The sequence below is a fragment of the Mesoplodon mirus genome, assembly GCF_964341445.2.
Source record: "Mesoplodon mirus genome assembly, chromosome: X".
Lineage (NCBI taxonomy): Eukaryota > Metazoa > Chordata > Mammalia > Artiodactyla > Ziphiidae > Mesoplodon > Mesoplodon mirus.
In genome coordinates this window covers 137,862,333-137,886,051 of record NC_138981.1, presented here as the reverse complement: position 1 = coordinate 137,886,051, position 23,719 = coordinate 137,862,333, and the positions used below count along the sequence as shown (strand labels likewise).

Sequence of the window (23,719 nt, the reverse complement as noted above, 5' to 3'; positions counted from 1 at the left end):
TGGACTGATATGTCCTTAGAAACGTGGCCCATGAGGCCCTTTCTGTTCTTTATCCCAGTGTAGAAAAAAAAAGACTAATTCTGCCTTATTAACTTCTCATGTATGTGATTTCATTGGGCATGATAGATGTTCTAAATAAGATGGAAGTTCTAAATAAATGAATCTTACCTCTTCAAATGTTAAAGTCTTTTTAATTTTAACTCTGAGAATTAAAGTTCTCTAAAAATGTATTGCATGCTATCTAATAATCCTAAACAAGGATTTTGAACAGAATAGTCCCACTTCTTGGTGACTCACTGATCATCATAAAGAGCATTCATTGTGTTTATCCTATATCTGCTATTTTTCTTTTTGTGTCTCCATCCTCAGGGTCAGTTGTCACCTCTCCTGTTTACATCGGTTTGCTTGTGTCCTGTTGGTGCTTAGAAAATCAGATAATCAAGCCTTTTAATAATTATATTAAAGAGAAGGCCAAAACATCCTGCTTGAAAAAGCAGAGACTGTTGAGGAGTACTGGTTTATTGACCAGTACTTTGTTCTAACATGTACTAATCATGTTCTAAATGCAATGGTTCTCAATGTTTGGTCTGTGTAAGCAAGGAAGCAGGCTCCACACGTGGAGAATTTGATTTAGTAGCTCTGGGGCTAGTGCCTAAAATTTGCATTTTTATCAAGTGCCCCACATGATTCTGATGTAAGGAATCTTCGAACAATACTTTGGGGACACAGTCCTTGTTTTCAAAGAACTTACAGTATAGTTAGGAATATGGGATTCTGAAATCTTAGAATAGCAGACATGGGAAAATGAGAGCATCTAGTCTGATTCCTCATTTTGTGCATGAAGAAATTGAGTTCCAGAAAAGGAAATTTACTTTTCTAAGACTTTACAGAAAATTAATAGTAGAGCTAGGTCTAGCACACCAGTCTCTGATTCCAAGTCCCTTTTTTATTTTAAAGAAAAGCTACAGGGAACAATTTCAGCTTCATGTAATAAAGGAATTTCTTATACTTCTGCTTCCTCATTTGACCATTAACAAATGAGAACTATATGTGTGAACAGTGTTAGGTTGGAGCATTGTGAAAATGTCATTTCTCTGGGTCAAAATGGTTGAATATAAGCAATTTCATGATGGGTCAACCTCAGTAGCAAGTAAATGCCAAATGGATATTCTGTCCAGGTCTGACTGCGATTTGTTGAAACTTGAGATGTGTATCAGTCAGGATCCCAAAGAATACAGATGGGACATTTCAAATAAGACTATTTGAGGAGGGTACATTTGCAAAGGACCTAACAGTAAAGGTATGGTCTGGGTGTAGATACACCCCCAACAGATACAGCAAGAACCTAAGGCCAGCAGTAGGTATGTCATGTAAAACAAGTTTACTTAAGAGGTGAAGAGATTTTTAGTGGAGGAGATTTCACAGGGAGAGAGCCAAGAGATTACATACCCAGACTTTCCCTTCTTTTTCCCTCTGTCTTCTGAAGCCAGAGGCTGTGGCAGCCCTGCTGATATAGTTCATATAGCTTACCATTATAAGAAAGAGAACAGGGTGAAGAGTGCATAATATATCTGGAAGGGGAAATGAAAGACACTGGGCACAAGGCTGTACATTTACATGACACCATATCACCACTATTTCTGCATCAAGATTACATAGTGCTGGCAGTGGTGAGAGCAGATACTTTGAATTTAAGAGGAAATGGTTGAACTGTTGATTCGTTGTCTCTTTGTCACATTCATAGTCTGACTTGGTGCCATGTTCCATAGGTCCTTGTAAGTGTCTGCTTTCATTGTGAAATATATTTTCTCAGTTCTCTTAATCTCAGAATAAACTGGCACCTGTGGCCACACATGTAAATACTAAGTTACTAAGAGAAACATGAAGGACTTGGTTTTTATTTTACTTTAATTCAGTGAATAATGTGGACAGGCATGGGACATGTTGAGTGGGAATGTCTCAAGCTAATTTTGACTTGAATTATAAGTATGCAAAATCTAATCTCTACCATGTGTATATAATCTCTATTATGGAATCAATACATTAATACTTTTACCATTCAATCACCAAATCTTAAAATTTAAGAATCAGATGTGGGACCTGAGAAGCTGTAAGTCCTAAGCTCCTACCCTGATCAAGAATCCCTCTTGTATTATGCTTTATGATTGACCTACCAGTTTGAATCCCTCCAGTAGTAAACTGCATTATTACCACGGGCATATAGCTCTAGGGATTGGAAAGCACTTCCTATATTGAGCAGAAGTCCACATTCCTCTAACGCCTACCAGTTTTAGGCCCCTGTGGCACTTGCTTCCTTTTCCACATAACAGGTCTCAGAGCTGCTCCATGCTTTGTCTACAGGATAACTCTTATTACTTTCAACTATTCTCCTGTCATGATATGATTTTCCAGACATTGCTTAAAACTGAACACTCTCCTTTGTTCTCTAATTAGATTTTTTTGAAACTTAGTTCAATACTTTATTCTTATTTATAGTTTTCATATCCTATCCTATTACTTTAAAACTTATGTTTAAATAACTCTTACTATGTACCAAGCACTATTCTAAGTGCTTTACATAGGTTAATCCATATAATCCTTATAACAGACCTGCTACCTAGGTGCTGCTATTATTCCTGTTTCACAGATAAAACATGGAGACACAGAGAGGTCAAGTAACTTGCCAAACCTCACACAGTTAAAACGTGGCAGAGCCAGGACTGAAACCCAGACAGTCTGGCTCCAGAGTACATGCTATTAATTGCTACAATGTATTGCTTTTCATGTGTTTGGTCACTTTTAAGTATGACTTAGGCACATGTCCATTTATTTTGTGTACATGAACATCTACTTATGTATAGTAATCCCTCAATTTCTGAATACTTAATATCTCAGCCATATGACTGCCTAGCCTGTGCTAAAATGGGGCAAGTGTAATTTTCTTATAGGACCTAGAAGAATAAGAAATATCATTTTCCATTTTGAAGTAGAAGTGTAGAATTTGTAACACAGGGCAGAGCTGGACATTTGAAGCCAGGATCAAGAATATTTGATAGATGACACTATGACTTCCTATTATATCATGTCAGGAGGCAAGGTTGTCTCAGTATTACTGATGCTAAATGTGATCTCTTGGTTAAGGTGATGACTGTCAGGACTCTCCATTGTAAGGATACTAGTCACTAGGATTGATTGAGAGATTTGAGGCCGTGACCAGCTCATTGCTTTGGTCGCGGCCATGGTTGTGGGGTAGAGAGTAAATAATAGTGGGGAAGAGAATATGCCTAGTACTGTAGTTTCCCTTCTTTTGTGTCATAATTCTTTTCTCCACATAGGCAGTGTTATAAATGGTTCTCAGGCTGGCCTATGAAAGTCCACTTAAAGAGAAATGTTGCTGAAATAGTGCTCGTGCATTGGCAATTACAATCATTCAGATAAATTATGAGAAATAAAGACTTGTGTAGCCTTGCCTGGAAATGTAGCTACCCTTTATGGCATTGTTTCAAAGGAAGAATGTGCCTTTAATTCTTTGCAAACTTTGGAATACAACCCATTTTAAGTTAGGGTACGCCTGCTGATGTTCACGTATGAAATCATATCTCTAAGGTCTAGTACCTTGTTATTTAATCATTCACAAGATACAGTAGTCAGATCTTCTCATGTGTTTCTGTGAAGCAGTGACTTTTAGTTACTAACAAGGTATGAAGGACTTGGTTTTTATTTTACTTTAATTCAGCAAATAGTGTGAACAGGTGGACCACATAGCGAATGGGTGTGTCTTAAGCTAATACTTCTTTAGTTTCATAACCAGTCTATAGAAGCCATTTAAGAAAAAGACAGTTGTCTTTTTGAGATAGATTGGACATATTCTAGTCAAAAATCAGTTTGTTCTTTTTTCTTTAAGTGGCTTCTGTAAAAACATTAGAATGTATGTTATTGAATTCCAGGTGTTTCTCATTCCCTTCCCAGTATATAACTGGTATCCCTAGTGCTGAATTTTTAGCTAGACCTTTCCACTTATTGGAATGACTGGACTTGGAAAATGAAAACATGGGGAGTATTGGGAAATGGTGAATAATCTGATATGGCTATGATTTCTGGCCAGAAAGAGAAGTAGTGGAATTTACACCTGTAAAAGTATATTGAGAATAGATTGCAGACTCACAGAAAGCCATGAATATCAGTCCAAGGAGTTGGATTTTATTTGGTAACCACGAAGACTTATGAAAGGTCTGTGAGCATTGCAGATACGTGATCAGGAGAGGAATTTTTAAAAATACATTTTTTTAATTGAGATATAATTGACATACAACATTGTGTAAGTTTAAGGTGTAAAATGTTTTGATTTGATACATTTATATATTGCAATATGATTATAGTAGAGTTAGCTAATGCCTTTATGATGTCACATATTTATCATTTCTTTTGTGTTGAGAACAGTTAAGATTTAGTCTCTTAGTAACCTTGAAGTTTATAATATAATATTGTTTATTATAATCACTATGTTGTATATTAGAGCTCCAGAACTTGTTTATCTACTACTTGTAAGTTTGTACCTTTAAACAACATCTCCCCATTTCCTCACCAACCCTAGCCTCTGGTAACTACCATTCTACTGTCGTTTGCACAAGTTCAGTCGTTTTAGATTCCACATATAAGTGAGATCATACAGTATTTGTCCTTCTCTAACTTATCTCACTTAGCACAATGCCTTCAAGGTCCATCCATGTTGTCACAAATGGCAGGATTGACTTCTTTCTCATACACATGCCATATTCTTTTGTATATGTGTGTGTGTTTGTGTGTGTATGTGTATATCTCACATTTTCTTTTCCATTGGTGGACACTTAGGTTGTTTCCGTACCTTTGTTATTGTGAATAATGCTGCAGTGAACATGGGGGTGCAGATTTCCCTGTGCAATACTGATTTTAATTCCTCCAGACATACACCCAGAAGTGGAATTTCTGGATAATATGGTAGTACAATATTTACTTTTTGAGTAATAACCATACTGTTTTCCATAATAGCTATACCAATTTACATTCCCACAAAGAATGCACAAGGGTTCTTATTTCTCCACATCCTTGCCAACATTTGTTATCTCTTGTCTTTTGGATGAAAAGCCATCCTAACAGGCAAGTTGATGTCTCATTGTGGTTTTGATTTGCATTTCCCTGATGATTAGTGATGTTGAACACATTTTCACACACCTGATGGCCATTTGTATGTCTTCTTTAGAAAAACGCCTACTCAGGTCCTTTGCCCATTTTTTAAATTGGATTATTTTCCCTTTTGCTATTGAGTTGTATGAGTTCTTTATATATTATGAATATTAATTCCTAATCAGATATATGGTTTGGGAGTATTTCCTCCCATTCTGTAGGTTTTCTTTTCCATTTATTGCTTGTTTCCTTTGCTGTTCCGAAGCTTTTTAGTTTAATGTAGGCCAGCTTGTTTATTTTAATGTTTGTTGCCTGTGCTATTGGTGACTTATCCAAAAAATTATTGCCAAGACCAATGTCAAGGCTCTTTTCCCCTATGTTTTCTTCAAGGAGATTTACAGTTTCAGATATTACATTTAAATCTTTGATCCATTTCAAGTTAATTTTATGTGAGTGGTGTAAGGTAGGGGTTCAGTTTTATTCTTTTTCAAGTGGATATCCAGTTTTCCCAATATCATTTATTGAAGAGACTGTCCTTTCCCCAATGTGTGTTCTTGGCTCCATCATCAAAAATTAGTCGAGTATATTTGTGAGGTCTTATATCTGGGCTCTTTATTTTGTTCCACTGATCTATGTGCCTATTTTTATGCCAGTAACATACAATTTTGATTACTATAGCTTTGTAATATAGCTTGAAATCAGGTATTGTTATACCTCCAGCTTTGTTCTTCTTTCTCAGGATTGCTTTGGCTATTCAGGGTCTTTTGTGGTCTGAAACAAATTGTAGAATAGTTTTTCCTATTTTTGTGAATAGGAATGTCTTTGGAGTTTTGACTGGGATTACATTGAATCTGTAGATCATTATGGGTAGTATGGACATATTTACAGTATTAATCTTCAAATCCAGGAACCTGAGATATCTTTTTATTTATTTGTGTCTTCTTTAATCTCTTTCAATCAATGTCTTATAGTTTACAGTGTACAGGTCTTTCACTTCGTTGGTTAAACTTATTCCTCAATAATTCATTATTTTCAATGCTATTGTAAATGGGATTGCTTTCTTAACTTCTCTTTCAGATAATTCATTGTTAGTGTATAGAAATGCAACTGATTTCTGTATCTTGATTTTGTATCCTAAGACTTTACTGAATTCATTTATTTGTTCTAACAGTTTTTTAGTGGAGTCTTCAAGGTTTTCTACATGTAAGATTATATCATCTGCAAACAAATGATTTTACTTCTCCTTTCTGATATGTGTGTTATTTCTTTTTCTTGCCTAATTGCTCTGGCTAGAACTTTTATTATTATGTTGAATACAAATGGTAAGAACGGGCATCTCTGTATTGATCTTAAAAACGAAAGAGTTTTAATTTATTACCACTGAGTATGATGTTATTTGTGGGCTTGTCATAGATGACCTTTATTATGCTAAGGAATATTCCTTCTATACCCAAGTTGATGAACATTTTCATCATGAAATGATGTTGTATTTGTCAAATACTTTTTCTGCCTCGAGATGATTATATCATATTTATTTTTCATTCTATTAATGTGGTGTATTACATTTGTTGTTTTGCATGTGTTAAACCATCCTTGCATCCCAGGGCTAAATCTCACTTGATCATGGTGAATGATTTTTTTAATGTGCTTTTGAAAACAGTTTGCTAATATTTTGTTGAGAATTTTTACATCTTTATCAGGGATATTTGTCTGTAATTTTATTTTCTTGTGGTGTCTTATTTGGCTTTGATATCAGGGTAATCCTGGCTGCATAAAATGAATTTGGGAATGTTCCCTCCTCTTCAGATGTTTGCAACAGTTTGAGAAGGATTGGTGTTAATTCTTCTTTAAATGTTTGGTAGAATTCACGGGTGAAACCATCTGATCCTTAGCTTTTCTGTGTTTGGGAGTTTTCTGGTTACTGATTCAATCTCCTTAATTGTTATGGGCTTCTTTAGATTTTCTATTTATTCATGATTCATTTTTAGGTAGGTCATATGTTTCTAGGAATTTGTCCATTTCTTCTCAGTTATCCAGTTTGTTGGCATATAATTGTAGTCTCATAATTTTTTATATTTCTGTGCTATCAGTTGTAATATCTCCCCTTTCATTTCTAGTTTTATTCATTTGAGTCTTCTTTCTTTTTTTTTTTTTTTTTTTGCAGTGCGCGGGCCTCTCACCGTTGTGGCCTCTCCTGCTGCGGAGCACAGGCTCCGGACGCTCAGGCTAAGCGGCCATGGCTCACGGGCCTAGCCACTCCGCGGCATGTGGGATCTTCCCGGACCGGGCCATGAACCCATGTCCCCTGCATCAGCAGGCGGATTCTCAACCACTGCGCCACCAGGGAAGCCCCTGAGTCTTCTTTCTTGTTTTCTTAGTTAATCTGGCTAAAGCCTTGCCAATTTTGTTTATCTTTTCAAAGTGCCAGCTTAGTTTCATTTATCTTTTCTATTGTTTTTCTGGTCTCTATTTCATTTATTTCTGCTCTGATCTTTGATAATTCCTTCCTTCTGTTAACTTTCGGCTTAGTTTGTTCTTCTATTTCTAGCTTATTTGAGATCTTTCTTGTTTCTTAAAGTAGGCATTTATTGCTATACACGTCCCTCTGGGAACTGCTTTTGCAGCATCCCACATGTTTTAATATATTGTGCTTCCATTTTCGTTTGTTTCAAAATATTTCTTGATTTCCGTGTTGATTTCTTCTTTAACCCATTTGTTGTTCAGAAGCATGTTGTTCCATCGCCACATACTTGCAATTTTCCAGCATTCCTCCTGTTATTGATTTCTAGTTTCATACTTCTGTGGTTGGAAAACATAGTTTTTATGATTTCAGTCTTCTTAAATTTGCTAAGACATGTTTTATGATATATTACATGAACTATCCTGGAGAATGTTCTGTGTGTGCTAGAGAAAATGTGTGTTCTTCTGCTGTTGGACGGAATGTTCTGTAAATGTCTGTTTGGTTTATTTGGTCCAAAGTATCATTCAGATCCATTATTTCCTTATTGATTTTCTATTTGAATGATGGATCCATTGTTGAAAATGAGGTATTGAAGTCCCCTACTATTATTTCATTGCTGTCTATTTTTTCCCTTCAGATCCATTGATAACTGTTTAATATATTTACGTGCTACAATATTGAGTGTGCATGAGTTTACAATTGTTATATCCTTGTGATGAATTTACCCCTTTATCATTATATAATGACCTCCTTGTATCCTGTTACGGTTTTTGACTTAAAGTCTCTTTTGTCTGATGTAAATATAGCTACCCCTGCTGTCTTTTGATTTCCATTTGCTTGAAATACCTTCATCCCTTCACTTTCAGCCTGTGAGTGTGCTTAATGCTTAAGTGAGCCTCTTATAGGCATCATATAGATGGGCCTTGGTATTTGTTGTTGCTGTTGTTTTTATCCATTTAGCTTCTTTGTGTCTCTTAATTGAAGAATTTAAAACATTTATATTTAAAGAAATGAATGGATAAAGACTTACTATCACTAAATTTTGATAATGATTTCTGATTGTTTTGAAGTTCCTTAGTTTCCTTCCTCCTCTCTTGCTGTTTTTCTTTGTTAGTTGATGATTGTTTTAGTGGTTTGCTTTGATTCTTTTCTCTATATTGTTTGTGTATCTATTACAGGTTTTTGATCTGTGGTTACCATGAGGCTTTCATAATGTATCTTATAATCATCTATTTTAAGCTGATAACAACTTCAATTGCATAAGAAAGTTTTACACATTTACTTGCCCCCCACAGTTTATATTGATGCCTTACTTGTCATCTTTTTATGTTATGTATCTATCAATGTAATATTATAGCTGTAACTATTTTCTTTTTTTCCTATCAGACAAAATATATTTTATTTTATTATGCTTCTTCTTCAAGATTAACATCTTTCTTTATTTAAAAATTTTTTTATTGAAATATGGTTGATTTATAATGTGTTAGTTTCAGATATACAGCTCAGTAACTCATATATGTATAACTGAGTTATATATATATATATATATATATATATATATATATATATATATATTCTTTTTTATAATCTCATCCATTATAGGTCATTACAAGATATTGAGTATAGTTCCCTATGCTATACAGTAGGTCCTTGTTGGTTATCTATTTTATATAGAGTAGTAGGTATATTTTTATCCCAAACTCCTAGTTTATCCCTCCCCCCTTCCCCTTTGGTAACCATAAGTTTGTTTTCTATGTCTGTGAGTCTGCTTCTGTTTTGTAAATAAGTTCATTTTTATCATTTTTTTAGATTCCACATATAAGTGATATCATATGATATTTGTCTTTCTCTTTCTGACTTACTTCCCTTAGTATAATCTCTTGGTCCATCCATGTTGCTGCAAGTGGCATTATTTCATTCTTTTCATGGCTGAGAAATATTCCATTGTGTGTGTATGTATGTGTATATGCATGTATGTGTGTGTGTGTGTATGTATATATATATATATATATATATATATATATATCACCTTCTTTATACATTCATCTGTTGATGGAAAACTTAGGTTGCTTCCATGTCTTGGCTACTGTAAATAGTGCTAAAGTGAACAGTGAGGTGCATGTATCTTTGCAAATTATGGTTTTCTCCAGATGTATGCCCAGGAGTGGGATTGTAGGATCAATAATATGGTAGCTGTATTTTCAGTTTATTAAGGAACCTCCATACTGTTCTCCCTAGTGGCTGTACCAATTTACACTCCCACCAGCAGTGTAGGAGGGTTCCTTTTTCTCCACACCCTCTCCAGCATTTATTATTTGTAGATATTTTGATGTTGGTCATTCTGACTTGTATGAGGTGATACTGGTGTGGTGTATTGTATTTTGATTTGCATTTCCCAATACTTAGCAGTGTTGTGCATCTTTTCATATGCCTTTCCGCCAACTGTATGTCTTCTTTGGAGAAATGTCTTTTTAGACCTTCTGCCCATTTTTTGATTAGGTTGTTTGTTTTTTGCTATTGAGCCGTTTGTATATGTTGAAAATTAATCCCTTTCAATCATATAATTTGCAAATATTTTCTTCCATTCTGTAGGTTGTCTTTTTGTTTTGTTTATGGTTTCCTTTGCTGTGCAAAAGCTTTCAACTTTAATTAGGTCCCATTTATTTATTTCTGTTTTTATTTCCATTACTCTAGGAGACGGATCCAAAAAGGTATTGCCGCAATTTATGTCAAAGAGTATTCTGCCTAAGTTTTCCTCTAGGAATTTTATATTATCTGGTCTTATTTTTAGGTCTTTAATCCATTTTGAGTTTATTTTTGTGTATAGTGTGAGGGAGTGTTTTAACTTCATTGATTTACATGTGGTGGTCCAATGTTCCCCTGCCACTTGCTGAAGAGACTGTCTTTTCTGCAGTGTATATTCTTGCCTGCTTTGTCATAGATTAGTTCACCATATGTGCATGAGTTTATTTCTGGGCTTTCTATCCTGTTCCATTGACCTATGTCTGTTTTAAATGCCAGTATACTGTTTTGATTACTGTAGCTTTGTAGTATAGTCTGAAGTCAGGGAACCTGATTCCTCCAGCTCCGTTTTTGTTTCTCAAGATTACCTTGGCTATTCAGGGTCTTTTGTGTTTCCATAAAAATTAAAACTTTTTGTTCCAGTTCTGTGAAAAATGCCATTTGTAATTTGAAAAGGATTGCATTGAATCTGTAGATTGCCTTGGGTAGTATAGTCATTTTGACAATATTAATTCTTCCAATCCAAGAACATGGTTTATCTTTCCATCTGTCTGTGTTGTCTTTGATTTCTTTCATCAGCATCTTATAGTTTTGGGAGTATAGGTGTTTTGCTTCCTTTGGTAGGTTTATTCCTAGGTATTTTATTCTTTTTGATGCAATGGTAAATGGGATTGTTTCCTTAATTTCTCTTTCTGACCTTACATTGTTAGTGTATAGAAATGCAACAGATTTCTGTGTATTAAGTTTGTACCCTGCAACTTTACCAAAATCATTGATGAACTCTAGTAGTTTTCTTGTAGCATCTTTAGGACTTTCTATGTATAGTATCATGTCATCTGCAAACAGTGACAGTTTTACTTCTTCTTTTCCAATTTGTATTCCTTTTATTTCTCTTTCTTCTCTGATTTCCATGGCTAAGACTTCCAAAACTATGTTGAATGAAAGTGGTGAGAGTGGACATCCTTGTCTTGTTCCTGATCTTAGAGGAAATGCTTTCAGCTTTTCACCATTGAGTATGATATTACCTGTGGGTTTGTCATATATGGCCTTTATTATGTTAAGGTATGTTACCTCTATGTCCACTTTCTGCAGAGTTGTTATCATAAATGGATGTTGAATTTTATCAAAACCTTTTTCCGCATCTATTGAGATGATCATAAGGTTTTTATTCTTTGATTTGTTAATGTGGTATATCATACTGATTGATTTGTGAATATTGAAAAATCCTTGCATCCCTGAGATAAATCCCACTTGATCATGTGTATGACCCTCTTAATGTATTGTTGGATTTGGTTTGCTAGTATTTTGTTGAGGATTTTTGCATCAATGTTCATCAGTGATATTGGCCTGTAATTTTCTTTTTTTGTGATATCTTTGTCTGGTTTTGGTATCAGGGTGATGGTGGCCTCATGGAATGAGTTTGTAAGTATTATTTCCTCTGCAAGTTTTTGGAATAGTTTCAGAAGCATAGGTGTTAATTCTTCTCTAAATGTTTGATAGAATTTGCCTGTGAAGCCATCTGGTCCTGGCCTTTTGTTTGTTGGGAGTTTTTAAATCACAGATTCAATTTCAGTACTTGTAATTGTTCTGTTCATATTTTCTATTTCTTCCTGGTTCAGTCTTGGGAGATCATACCTTTCTAAGAATTTGTTCATTTCTTCTATGTTGTCCATTTTATTGGCAAATAGGTGCTTGTAGTAGTCTTTTATGGTCCTTTGTATTTCTGTGGTGTTGGTTGTAACTTCTTTTTCATTTCCAATTTTATTGATTTGGGCCCTCTCCCTTTTTTTCTTGATAAGTCTGGCTAAAGGTTTATCAATTTTTTTTCCTTTCAAAGAACCAGCTTTTAGTTTCATTGACCTTTTCTATTGTTTTTTAGTCTATTTCATTTATTTCTGCTCTGATCTTTATGGTTTCTTTACTTATACTAACTTTGAGTTTTGTTTGTTCTTTTTTCTCTAGTTGCTTCAGGTGTAACGTTAGGTTGTTCATTTGAAATTTTTCTTTTTCCGGAGGTAAGCTTGTATCTCTATTAACTTCCCTCTTAGAACTGTTCTGTTGCACCCCATAAGTTTTGGATCATTGTGTTTTCATTTTCATTTGTCTCTAGGTATTTTTTTATTTCCTCTTTGATTTCTTCAATGATCCATTGGTTGTTTCATGGCATTTTGTTTAACCTCCACCTGTTAGTATTTTTTGAAGTTTTTTCTTGTAGTTGATTTCTAGCTTCATAATGTTGTGGCTAGAAAAGATGCTTGATATGATTTCAGTTTTCTTAAATTTACTGAGTCTTGCTTTTTGGGCCAGCATGTGATCTATCCTGGAGAATGTTCCATGTGCACTTCAAAAGAATGTGTATTCTGCTGCTTTTGGATGAAACACCCTGTAGATATCAGTTAAGTCCATATGGTTTAATGCATCATTTAAGGCCTGTTTTCCTTACTGATTTCCTGTCTGGATCATCTGTCCATTGATGTAAGTGGGGTGTTAAAATCTCCCAGTATTATTGTGTTACTGTCGATTTCTCCCTTTATGTCTGTTAACATTTGCCTTCTATATTGAGGTGCTCCGACATTGGGTGCATATGTATTTACAATTGTTACACCTTCTTCTTGGATTGATCCCTTGATTATGTAGTGTCCTTTGTCTCTTGTCCTTCTTTGTCTCTTTAAAGACTTTAGTCTTTGAAGTCTATTTTGTCTGCTATGAGTATTACTCCTCCAGCTTTCTTTTGATTTCCATTTGCATGGAATACCTTTTCCATCCCCTCACTTTCCGTCTGTATGTGTCTCTAGTTCTGAAGTGGGTCTATTGTACACAACATTTATACAGGTCTTGTTTTTGTATCCATTCAGCCAGTCTGTGTCTTTTTGTTGGAGCATTTAATCTGTTTAAATTGAGGTAATCATTGATATGTATATTCTTACTGCCATTTTGTTAATTGTTTTGGATTTGTTTTTGTAGGTCTTTTTTCTTCCTTTCCTCTTTTGTTCTCTTGTGATTTGTTGACTATTTTAGTGTTGTGTTTGGATTACTGTTTCTTATTTGTGTATATATCTATTATATATTTTTGGTTTGTGTTTACCATGAGGTTTTGATATAACAGTCTACATATATGCATGATTGTTTTAAATTGCTGATCTCTTAATTTCAAATGCATTGGAAATATCCAGCATTTGTACTCTCCTCCTCTCACGATTACTCTACCTTTATTGTATGTTTGCCTTTATTAGTGAGCTTTCCCATTTCATAATTTTCTTGTTTCTAGTTGTGGCCTTTTCTTTTCCACCTACAGAAGTTCCTTTAGCATTTGTTGTAAAGCTAGGTTGGTGGTGCTGAATTCTTTTAGCTTTTGCTTGTCTGTAAAACTTTTGATGTCTCCATCAAATCTGAATGAGAGCCTTGCTGGGTAGAGTATTTTTGGTTGTAGGTTTTTCCCTTTCATCACTTAAAATATATCATGCCACTCCCTTCTGGCCTGCAGAGTTTCTGCTGAAAAATCAGCTGATAACCTTATGGGGTTTCCCTTGTATGTTATTTGTTGCTTTTAAAATTTTCTCTTTATCTTAATTTTTGTCAGTTTGATTACTATGTGTCTCAGCATGTTCCTCCTTTGCTTGATCCTGTATGGTATTCTCTGTGATTCCTGGACTTGGGTGATTGCTTCCTTTCCCATGTTAGGGATGTTTTCAGCTATTCTCTTTTCAAATATCTTCTCAGGTCCTTTCTCTCCCTCTACTCTTTCTGGGATCCCTATAATGTGAATATTGCTGCATTTGACATTGTCCCAGAAATCTCTTAAACTGTCCTCATTTTTTTTTCATTCTTTTTTCTTTATTCTGTTCCATGGCAGTTATTTCCACCACTCTGTCTTCCAGCTCATGTATCCTTTCTTCTGCCTCATTTATTCTGCTATTGATTCCTTCTAGCATATTTTTCATTTCAGTTATTGTATTCTTCAACTGTTCAGTTGTTCTTTATTTTTTCTAATTCTTTGTTAAAAACTTCTTGTAACTTCTTGCTTTGTGCATCCATTATTTTTGCAGGATCTTGGATCATCTTTATGATCATTACTTTGAATTCTTTATCTGGTAAATTGCCTACCTCCATGTCACTTAGTCGTTCTTTTGGGGTTTTATCTTATTCCTTCGTCTGCAACATATTCCTCTGCTGTCTCACTTTTTCTAAACCTTCTATTTGTGTTTTTATGTATGTGGAAGGTTAGTTATGTTTCTCCAGCTTGGAGAAGTGGCCATCTGTATGGGATGTGCTATATGCCCCAGTAGTACTCTCTCATCACCCATGGGCCAGGGACCAGCTGGTCCCAAGGTAGATTCTGACCTGTGTTTGCGAACTCAGTTCCACAGGCTGTGGGACTGTATATTTCTTGCTTCTGGTGTCTGCCCCCTGGTGGGTGAGGCTGGTCTAGATGTTCCTGCAGGCTTCCTAGTGGGAGGGACTGGTGCCTGCCCACTGGTGTGTGGAGTTGTGTCTTGGCTCTCTGGTGGGCAGTGCCATGTCAAGGGGAGTGTCTAGAGCTGGCTGTGAGCTCAGGAAGTCTTTAGGCAGCCTGTCTGTTGATGGATGGGACTATGTTCCTGCCCCATTGGCTGTTTGACCCAAAGTGTCCCAGCACTGGAGTCTACAGGCTGTTGAATTGGGCCAGGTCTTGGTGCTAATGTCCAAGCAAGATGTCAGCCTTCAGATGGGTACTCCCAGGTATGTTCATCTCCAGCTTTTATGTCCCAAGAAAACCACAGTTGCCCTCTGCCTCCTCAGGAGACCCTCCAAGACCAGCGAGTAGATCTGCCCCAGGCTCCTATGAAGTTACTGCTTTTGCCCTGTGTCCTGGTGCATGCAAGACCTTGTGTGTGTCCTCCAAGAGTAGAGTCTCTGTTTCCCCTCTGTTTGTTTTTTATTTTGTTTTATATTGGTGTATAGCTGGTTAACAATGTTGTGTTAGTTTTGGGTGTACAACAAAGTGATTCAGTTATACATATACCTGTACCTATTCTTTTTAAAGTTCTTCTCCCATTTAGGTTATTACAAAATATTGAGCCATACAGCACTTTTTCCATTCTAATTTCTTTCTTTTAATTCTCCTCTGACTGGATAATATCAAACTATCTGTCTTCAAGCTCACAGATTCTTTCTTCTGCCTGATTGAGCATACTGTTGAAGCTGTCTATTGCATTTTTCATTTTATCCATTGTATTCATCTTCAGAACTTCTGTTTGGTTCATTTTTTTTTAATTTCTGTTTCTTTGTTGAGTTTCTCATTTTGTTCATGTATTGTTTTCCTGAGTACATTGATTTGTCTGTGTTCACTTGAATCTCATTGAGCATCCTTAAAATTATTATTATTATTAATTATACACACAAAAATTCAGGCTGGTTGTTACCTATAGGGGAACAGGAGGGGTTGGGTTGGATTAGAAAAGTACGCACAGGGGCTTTTGGGGTTCTGGTTATTTGGTTACATAGAGGTTCACTTTATAATAATTGAACACTATGCAGATATGCATTTTTATACTTTTCTCAATGTACAGTTCACAAATCTCTAAAATATAAAACTTTTATGAGTTTTAAAATTGTACAACAATGATGTCAAATTATACATATCCTTTTGAAGCCCAATGTTATTCAGATTTTTGATTTTGGGCTTTATCTGGCTTGATACATGTCAATGTAATTTATTCATTTTCATTGCTGTTTAGGATCATATGCATAAGCCAGAGTTTACACTTTCATTCTCTAACTGAGCATTATTTCATATTTATGTTTTGCAATTAAAACAGTACAGTAGAGAAAACTTGGTACTTTCCTCCTTATGCTCAAGCGAGAAGGTTTCTAGTAGAGTTGAATGGACTTGAAATTGCTGAGTCACAAGGACTGTACATCTTCAACTCCATTAGATCCTGTCAAATTGCTCCTGGAAGTAATTGCATCATCTGACCCTCAGAATAATTCCTGGTCCCTACACGTTCCCCAGTATTTGCTATTACCAAACTTTTCAGCCTTTACACATATGCTGGCTATGAGATGAATCCCCTTGGTGTTTTAACTTGCATCTTCCCAGTTACTAGTAACGTTGAGCATCTTTTCTTGTGTCTTGACATTTCTGGATCCTCTTTCATGAACCATCTGTTCTTATCCCTTGCCCATTTTCAATTGAGCTGTTTCTCTTTTTCTAATTGGCATGTAGGAGTTCTTTATATCTTGAATTCTTTTTCAGATAACTCACAGATCTCCATTTCTTTGGGGTCAGTTATTGGAGTATTATTTTGTTCCTTTAGTGGTATCACATTTCCTTACTTTTTCATGTTTCTGATGGGTTTGTATTGATGTCTGTGCATTTAAGGGTGCACTCATCTCTTCCATTCTTTTTGGACTGGCTACAGTAGTGAAAGGCTTTCACCTGGAGGTAGCTTTAAAAGGCACCAGCTGGGTGGGATGCAGCATCCTTGGTTCCTGGGGAGGCACAGTGGCGTAGTCTCCATGCTGCTCCATTGGCAGACATTGCCATTGGCCAGACTGGGGGGGTCTTCTGTGGCCAAGGCTGAAGAGGACCTGCAGGTGACAATGGCAGATAGGGCTATTGGAATCTTCAGAGGTTAAGGCTCCTGGGGTCTTTCTGTTCTCGCCCCTTATTTTTTTTGCCCATGGGAGGATGTTCTAGCTGAGGAGATCCTTCTCAATGCCTGGTCTGGCATGCTGACACACAGAGCCCTCAGAGCCAAAGCCCGAGGACCCAGTGCACATGGGACTAACACAGCACCTGGGTCCTGGAGCACAGGTGCACTTGCTGCAGCTATATCACTGGTTTCTAGGGTGTGGGCATGTGTAGATATCCCATGGAACCAGTACCTGGGCCTCAGGGGCTCACCGCTGTGACTCTGGCTGGTAGGGAGAGGGCAGAATGCAGCAGTTCCACAAGCCATGGGATGACAAGGTACAATGGTGGCTTGAGCCCAGGGGCCAGGGTACAGTAGTAGCATAGCCTGGGGATGGTGGGACAAAGTTTCAACTCTGGCCCCAGGGGGAAGTTGCAGGATAGCAGTAACACAACTCTGGTAGTAGTCTGTTAAAGCTATGTGTTGGGATCCAGGGACCTGGGCACAGGGCAGTGGCAGCACAGTGCTGGCAATGATGGTCAGAGCTGTGACCTGGAACCCAGGGGATGGGGCTCAGGGCAGTGGCTACCTAGTCCCAGCTATCATGTGTCAGAGCCCTAACCTGAAACCTGAGGGGAGAGCTCAGGTCAGTGGTAACACACCTGGGAATGATGTTTCAAAGCGTTGATATGGGATGGGGGTCGGTGGAGAGCTCAGGGTAGAGGTAGCCTGGTTTCAGCAGTGATGGGCCAGAGCCACAACCTGGAATCCAGAGTTCAGGGTTCAGGGCAGTGGAGCCCACCTCAGCAATGACAGTTCAGAGTCTTGACCTCGGATGGGGGTGTGTGGCCCAGGGCAGCAGCTGCATCCCATGCAATGAAGACCCAGAGCCACAACCTGGAATGCAGTGGGTGAGTCCCAGATGGCAGCATCAGGACCCTGATAATGGAGGTCTAAGAGTGACTTGGGACCCAAGAGGTGGGCCTCAGGGCAATTTTAGCACCACTGGCAATGATGATTCAGAGCCTTGTCCTGGAACTTGGTGGGTGGGACTCGGGGCAGCAGCAGGAAAGCCTGGATAATGGCAGCCAAAGTGTGACTTATAACGAAGGGGGCTAGGCCAGGGCAGAAGAGGCTTTCCTGGTGAAGGTGGGACAAAGCCTTGACTGTGGCCAGGGGAGGGTGAAGAGCAGAGGCAGCTCCAAACTGTATATGGCAAGATGCTGTGGCATCTGATTTCTAAGAGTGGGGCACAGCAGGAGCTGAGGACCCTGAGGGCAAGTCTCACCTCAGTGACAGCTCCAGGGAGAAGAGATGCAGAAGGGGCCACTCCATTTTATCAAGTGACATCAGAATCAGGAAAGACTGTGGGAGACCTCTGTAGCAAAAGCTGCAAATGTCCACAGTGGTGAGGCTTGCTGGGGTTCTCCTGCCCTCCTTCTCCCTGTGTGGTGAACTTCCTCAGAGGTGATTCTTCCAGGTGCAGAGCAGGTCCTGACTGGGAGATGAGGTGACATAGGTAGCATGCTTCCTGTACTTTTCTATGTGGCCATCCTTGGTTTTTGAGCTCCTCAGATTTTTGCTACTGCTTCTTTGTTTTCTAGAGCTTTCCCTTAGCTGTTTTCTTCTGTTTGTAGTTATTTATTGTTCTTATGGATTTGTGTGTGTGTGTGTGTGTGTGTGTGTGTGTGTGTGTAATGAGGAGACGAGCTTTGAGAGCTCTCCAACTTGTTGACATTACCTTCTGCATAGTAATTTTGAATTTTCTTTATTTTTAAAATCTATTCTCCCCCAGGAGATATACAGTATTAGGGAAAATGTCATCCTTTTAATGAAGTAAACTTATCCTCTCTTTAGGTTGTTTTATGAACTGTATCAGCAACTCCACATCTGTGCCTCTTCTGCTTCCCCCTGACATAAACACATCAGGATCCTTCCTCAATGTAGTTGAACTAATACTATTACTTATTACTTACCCTGAACTTAATCACTCGGTGAGCTTAACTTTTCCCATAGCATAGAAGTGCATGTCTTTCAAAGGTGTCTCATTACATTTTCAGGAGTTTGGGGGAAAAGGAATGATCAACCTCAATGTATGTTGAGCTTTACCATTTACAAAGCAATTTTATGTTTATTATCTTATTTACTTATTTCTTCCAAAAGCTTTATAACTTGGGGAATTATCTCTATTTCACAGGCAAGGAAATAGTTCACATGATCAGTTAGTGGCAGAATCGGGACTAAAACTCTGTTCATTTGACCCTAGTTCTTTGGATTTACCACTCTTCCATTTTTAAGACTAGAAAAATGACTAAACTTGCCTAACCTATAGATACTGTATTAGTAACATCATTTTCATTTTAAATGATGCATTATTAAGATCATATTTAGTCCAGCCAGTAATGACAGATATAAGGCAAAACAAGCATGGTTATTGCATCAGTCTCATCAACTTAATAAGCATGTAGCTTTAAACAATCCCTTTCTTTTTTTGGTGTCTTAGGTTGCCCATCTGCAAAATGAAGGGAAAATAATTATATGATCTCTAAGGTCCTCCATAATCCTGACATACTATGATTCTTTGTTGTTCCCCCAGACTATTTTGGATGGGTACAAACTACAGAATCTTCAGCTTGTTGCACTTCAGTTATTTAAGAGAGAGTTCTAACTTGGGTTCTAGATTAAACAAGATTCCAGCTCCCCCTGCAATAATTTACCACATAAGAAGAAAAATTTATCAGAAATCAAGTGCAAAATCATAGATAAATCTATTGAAAATTGTTTTGGAATGATATTTAGCATTGATTTTTGACTTAAATTTTAAAAGTTATTAGTGAAGAATGCTGCTAACTATCAACACAGAGTCAGAAAGGGATGGAAATGCATCATCAAGGAAGTTATTATTTCAGTAAGAGAGGCAGCACAGTATATTGGCCCTATATTCGGGAATTCTGGATCCAAATTTTAACTTTTCCATTAACACTCAGTGTGGTTAAAACTTATGTTCAGGGACTTTACAATTCCCATCTATAAATCCACCTGGAGTAGATATCTCTGAAGCCCTTTATAGCTTGCTATGACTCTGAGGATTCTACTTTTTATCCCCTTCCAGTAATCAAAAAATTGTCTTTTCATTCAATTCATAGACCTATTTCCCAGAAATCAAACTAGGCTAACCAGGGTTATGATTCCCCACAGTGAGAGTTAAGGGAAAATGAGAAAGAGGTTTTCACAAAATCAATTGAGCTCCCGTAGCCTCTCTCCCCACAGCCCATGTAAGATGGATTCAGAATATTGGTGATTAAGTCAAATGTGAGCCAAGACCTGACAGGGTGTCTGTTTTTATCTCTTCAGCATATTGATGTCAGTTTGTTAGCTCTGCACTACAGTTTCCTTCTTTCTTCTCCCTTCCAAATGAGGTATCTGTATCACTTCTGGTACTCTTCACTAAACCAGCCAATCACCTCTAGTCTTCACTGGTTTCCAGTGCTTCTTGACCGAAGCTTTCCTTATGGCTTTGGCTGATGGCGGTGCCAATATTTTGTTGTGACTATTTACATTTGAATTATGCATTTGAGTACATAAACTACTGTTTTACAAAAGAGAAAAACTTTGAATACTTCTAGATATTAAGTATTAAGTCTGGAAATTTTAATGTATTATTTAATATTGATACAACATATCAGTGAAGTTATTTTAATTTTAAAGATGAGAAAGCTATTACTAGAGGTGTTATGTGACTTGCTTAAGGTCACTCAACTAATAAATTCAAATTCATGTCTCCAGACTTTTTAAGCCTAGGTACCTTTTTCATTCCACTTGTATCTATTTTATCATTTGAGTCACTCAGAACCCCTGTAAGCAGGGGAGAGATTACCTTGTTTTACCTTTTTTTTCTGCTCTGTTTTTTTTCTATAGGCACACAGTTGATGTTCATTAAAGATGCATTGAACGATTATGTGAATTGAATTAGGTTTATGAACTAAGGAATTTGGGTTCAAAATGACTTTTCAAAGTTTATCAGCTAGGGAGTGGCAGTTTAGAGTAAGAACTATTCAACTCAGATGTTCCTACTATTTTGGCGGTAAGACATATTGACTGCCTCTCACGATTCCTTCTAATTGTTAACCTGTCTCTTATTGCCCCGATTAACTGGATGCTATGAATAGTTATTATATATCTATTAATGGCAACCTTCTGGGTCCAAAGTAAGAATGGGTAAAACTGAGACCTATAGGACTATAATTTGCTTAATTGTCTACTCCAAATCACTAATACAGCTGGCACTAGGATGTAGGATTCCTGACTTCTAGATTATTACTTGATTCTACACCATGCTTCTTGACCCTTGGCAACAGCCATTTCCTTCACTATATCTCTCTTTTCCCCAAATTACCCAGGGCCTTTCTTTATTTCTAGTCCCGTCAAACCACACGAAGCTCCTCCTCATAAAGTGAAAGCATTAGTCACAGCCTCGGCCTGATTAGGTGATTAGTAAAGTGCCTACTGCTTGGAAAGGCTTGCAGAAGGCATCCACACTGGATAAGCAGAAGGTAGCTGAGGGTCTCTAGAAAATCAGAAAATTTGGATTATAGTTCTATCTCTGACCCTCACTAGCAATACGACTGTGAGCAAATTTGGTGTTCTCTCTGAGCTTATTTCCCCATGTATGAAATGAAAGAGATTAGGAATCTCTTAAGAGTTCTGGTAGCTTTAACATTTAATGGACTGCATTGCTTTGTTGCCCTGTCTCCATAGGGTGAGAGATAGGTAGATTACATGTAATTCAAAGGTCTTTCTGGCTCTGTTGTCCTGTGAACCTGTGTTTCTCTAGGCTAGAAAAGGGGTAAGTTAACAAAATTTTCCTTTTTTTTTTGAGGCCCTTTTGTTCATGAAACAAAATGTGATAAATAAACTTTATGCCAGGTATTATTCCCACAGATATCCTGTCCAAGATTTCTACTGGTGTTTCTCCACTGCTGGTTTGGGGCTGGACTGTATGTTTGGTAAAGCTCATGCCAAAGTGCTTGCTGGTTTGGTTGTGGTACAAAGCTATTTAATTGGCCCAATCTACTGATTGACATTTTCTTGAATTAAAGTGTTAGACATTTAATTGTTTGCTATTAAGAACTATTATTTTGTGTCTCTTTTTCTTCCACCACCTCAGACTCTCTCCGAAGCATGCTCCAGATATTCCTGATGACAGCACCGACAACATCACTATATTCACCAGAATCTTGGATCGTCTTCTGGATGGCTATGACAACCGGCTGCGACCTGGGCTTGGAGGTCAGTTATTGTTTCAAGATCTTCTTGGCTATTGTCATCTAAAAAGATTCTTAAGGTACCTTCAATAGTGTCTTGATCAATGAGGTTAGTGTAAAGCTGAGTTTCTTCCCTCTGAGCACTGGAAATTAGTTCTAATCCTTCATTTCAATGGTCAGTCTCTCTGGTCTGGTTTTGGAAGGTTCCAAATTTCACTTAGGTAAATGCATATAGGGTATTAAACCACAACATTTGGTCACACACATTTCTGGTAATAAAATACCAGTCTCTGCCTGGATGGCAGGTGTGTCCCAGGAACAGCTGGAAAACATGTCTTTGTTCTAAAAACCCTGAGCACATATCAGCCTGATATTCCAAAGAGGAGAAATCTGATGGCTAGATGGGATCTCAGTTTAGTATGATCAGCAATATGATCGCAATGAAGTAAATGCATTATAATACCTCATGGACCATATTGAAAGGGCAAGTATGCCAATGTATTTATGTTTTTTTCCTGAACCATTTGAGAATTAGAGGCAGATATCATAACGCTTTATCCCTAAATACTTCAGTGTGTATTTTCTTAGAACAAAGAAGTTATTTTATAAAATTACAATGCAATTATAAATTCAGAAAATGTGACCTGACATAATACTATTTTCTAATCTGTAGTCCATATTCAACTTTGGCCAATTATCTACATTTATTATATGATATTCTATTGTAATAAAACCCTTTCCTTCTCTTTAGTTAATTAGGTAACTATCAGCATGAACAGATGGATTCTTATTTTATTCAATGAATTGTAATCCATTAATATTATTATATATTATTATCTATTTTGATTAAAATGTTTGTTCATAATTTCCCGTGTTTGCTTAGTGGGAGCCTATTCAAGCTGAATTTTGATATATTCTCAGTTTTGAGGACTTTTTGGCATAACAGTACATTAAAGACTTAACTTGTACTCTCCCTCATTCAGCCTTATAATCAATCATTTTTTCCAAGAAGAAACAGGATCCTTTTGTGTGGGAAATTATATTTAAAATCCAACTTCTGTGTGCTAGATATTTTCATTGCTACTGGGTGTCATTTGCTTCTAGGACCTTTCAGTGGACAGAATTGAGAAAATAGAAAATTACATATATACATATACACACACCTGTATATATTCATATATAGACATATAGACATATATACAAATATGTGTACAGATGTAGACATATATGTGTAGGTGCATGTGTAATGAGTCTATACTGATAACACTAACTCCAATTGAACAAATTATTCTTCATTGATTTATTAATTTGTTTTATTCTACAATATACATAAAATAGTGAATAGTGTTGGAATTACTATACCTATACCACTATAATAAAGTCACTTATTTTTTTATTAAAAAAATTTTCAATTGACAGCTTTATTGAGATATAATTCAAATGCCACACAGTTCACCCATTTAAACATGTACAAT

The 23,719-nt window shown here is 36.9% G+C and overlaps 1 protein-coding gene across 1 annotated transcript in view; it reads left to right on the top strand.

Annotated features, from left to right (window-relative positions):
* The window catches only part of GABRA3 (gamma-aminobutyric acid type A receptor subunit alpha3), a gene marked incomplete at both ends in the record, with an annotated part of 137,598 nt that overhangs the window by 1,544 nt on the left and 112,335 nt on the right, over positions 1–23,719 (top strand). The window contains one exon of the mRNA XM_082610645.1: positions 22,148–22,269. Within this exon, the coding sequence (XP_082466771.1) occupies positions 22,148–22,269 (122 nt within the window). The remainder of the gene's footprint in view (positions 1–22,147; positions 22,270–23,719) is intronic.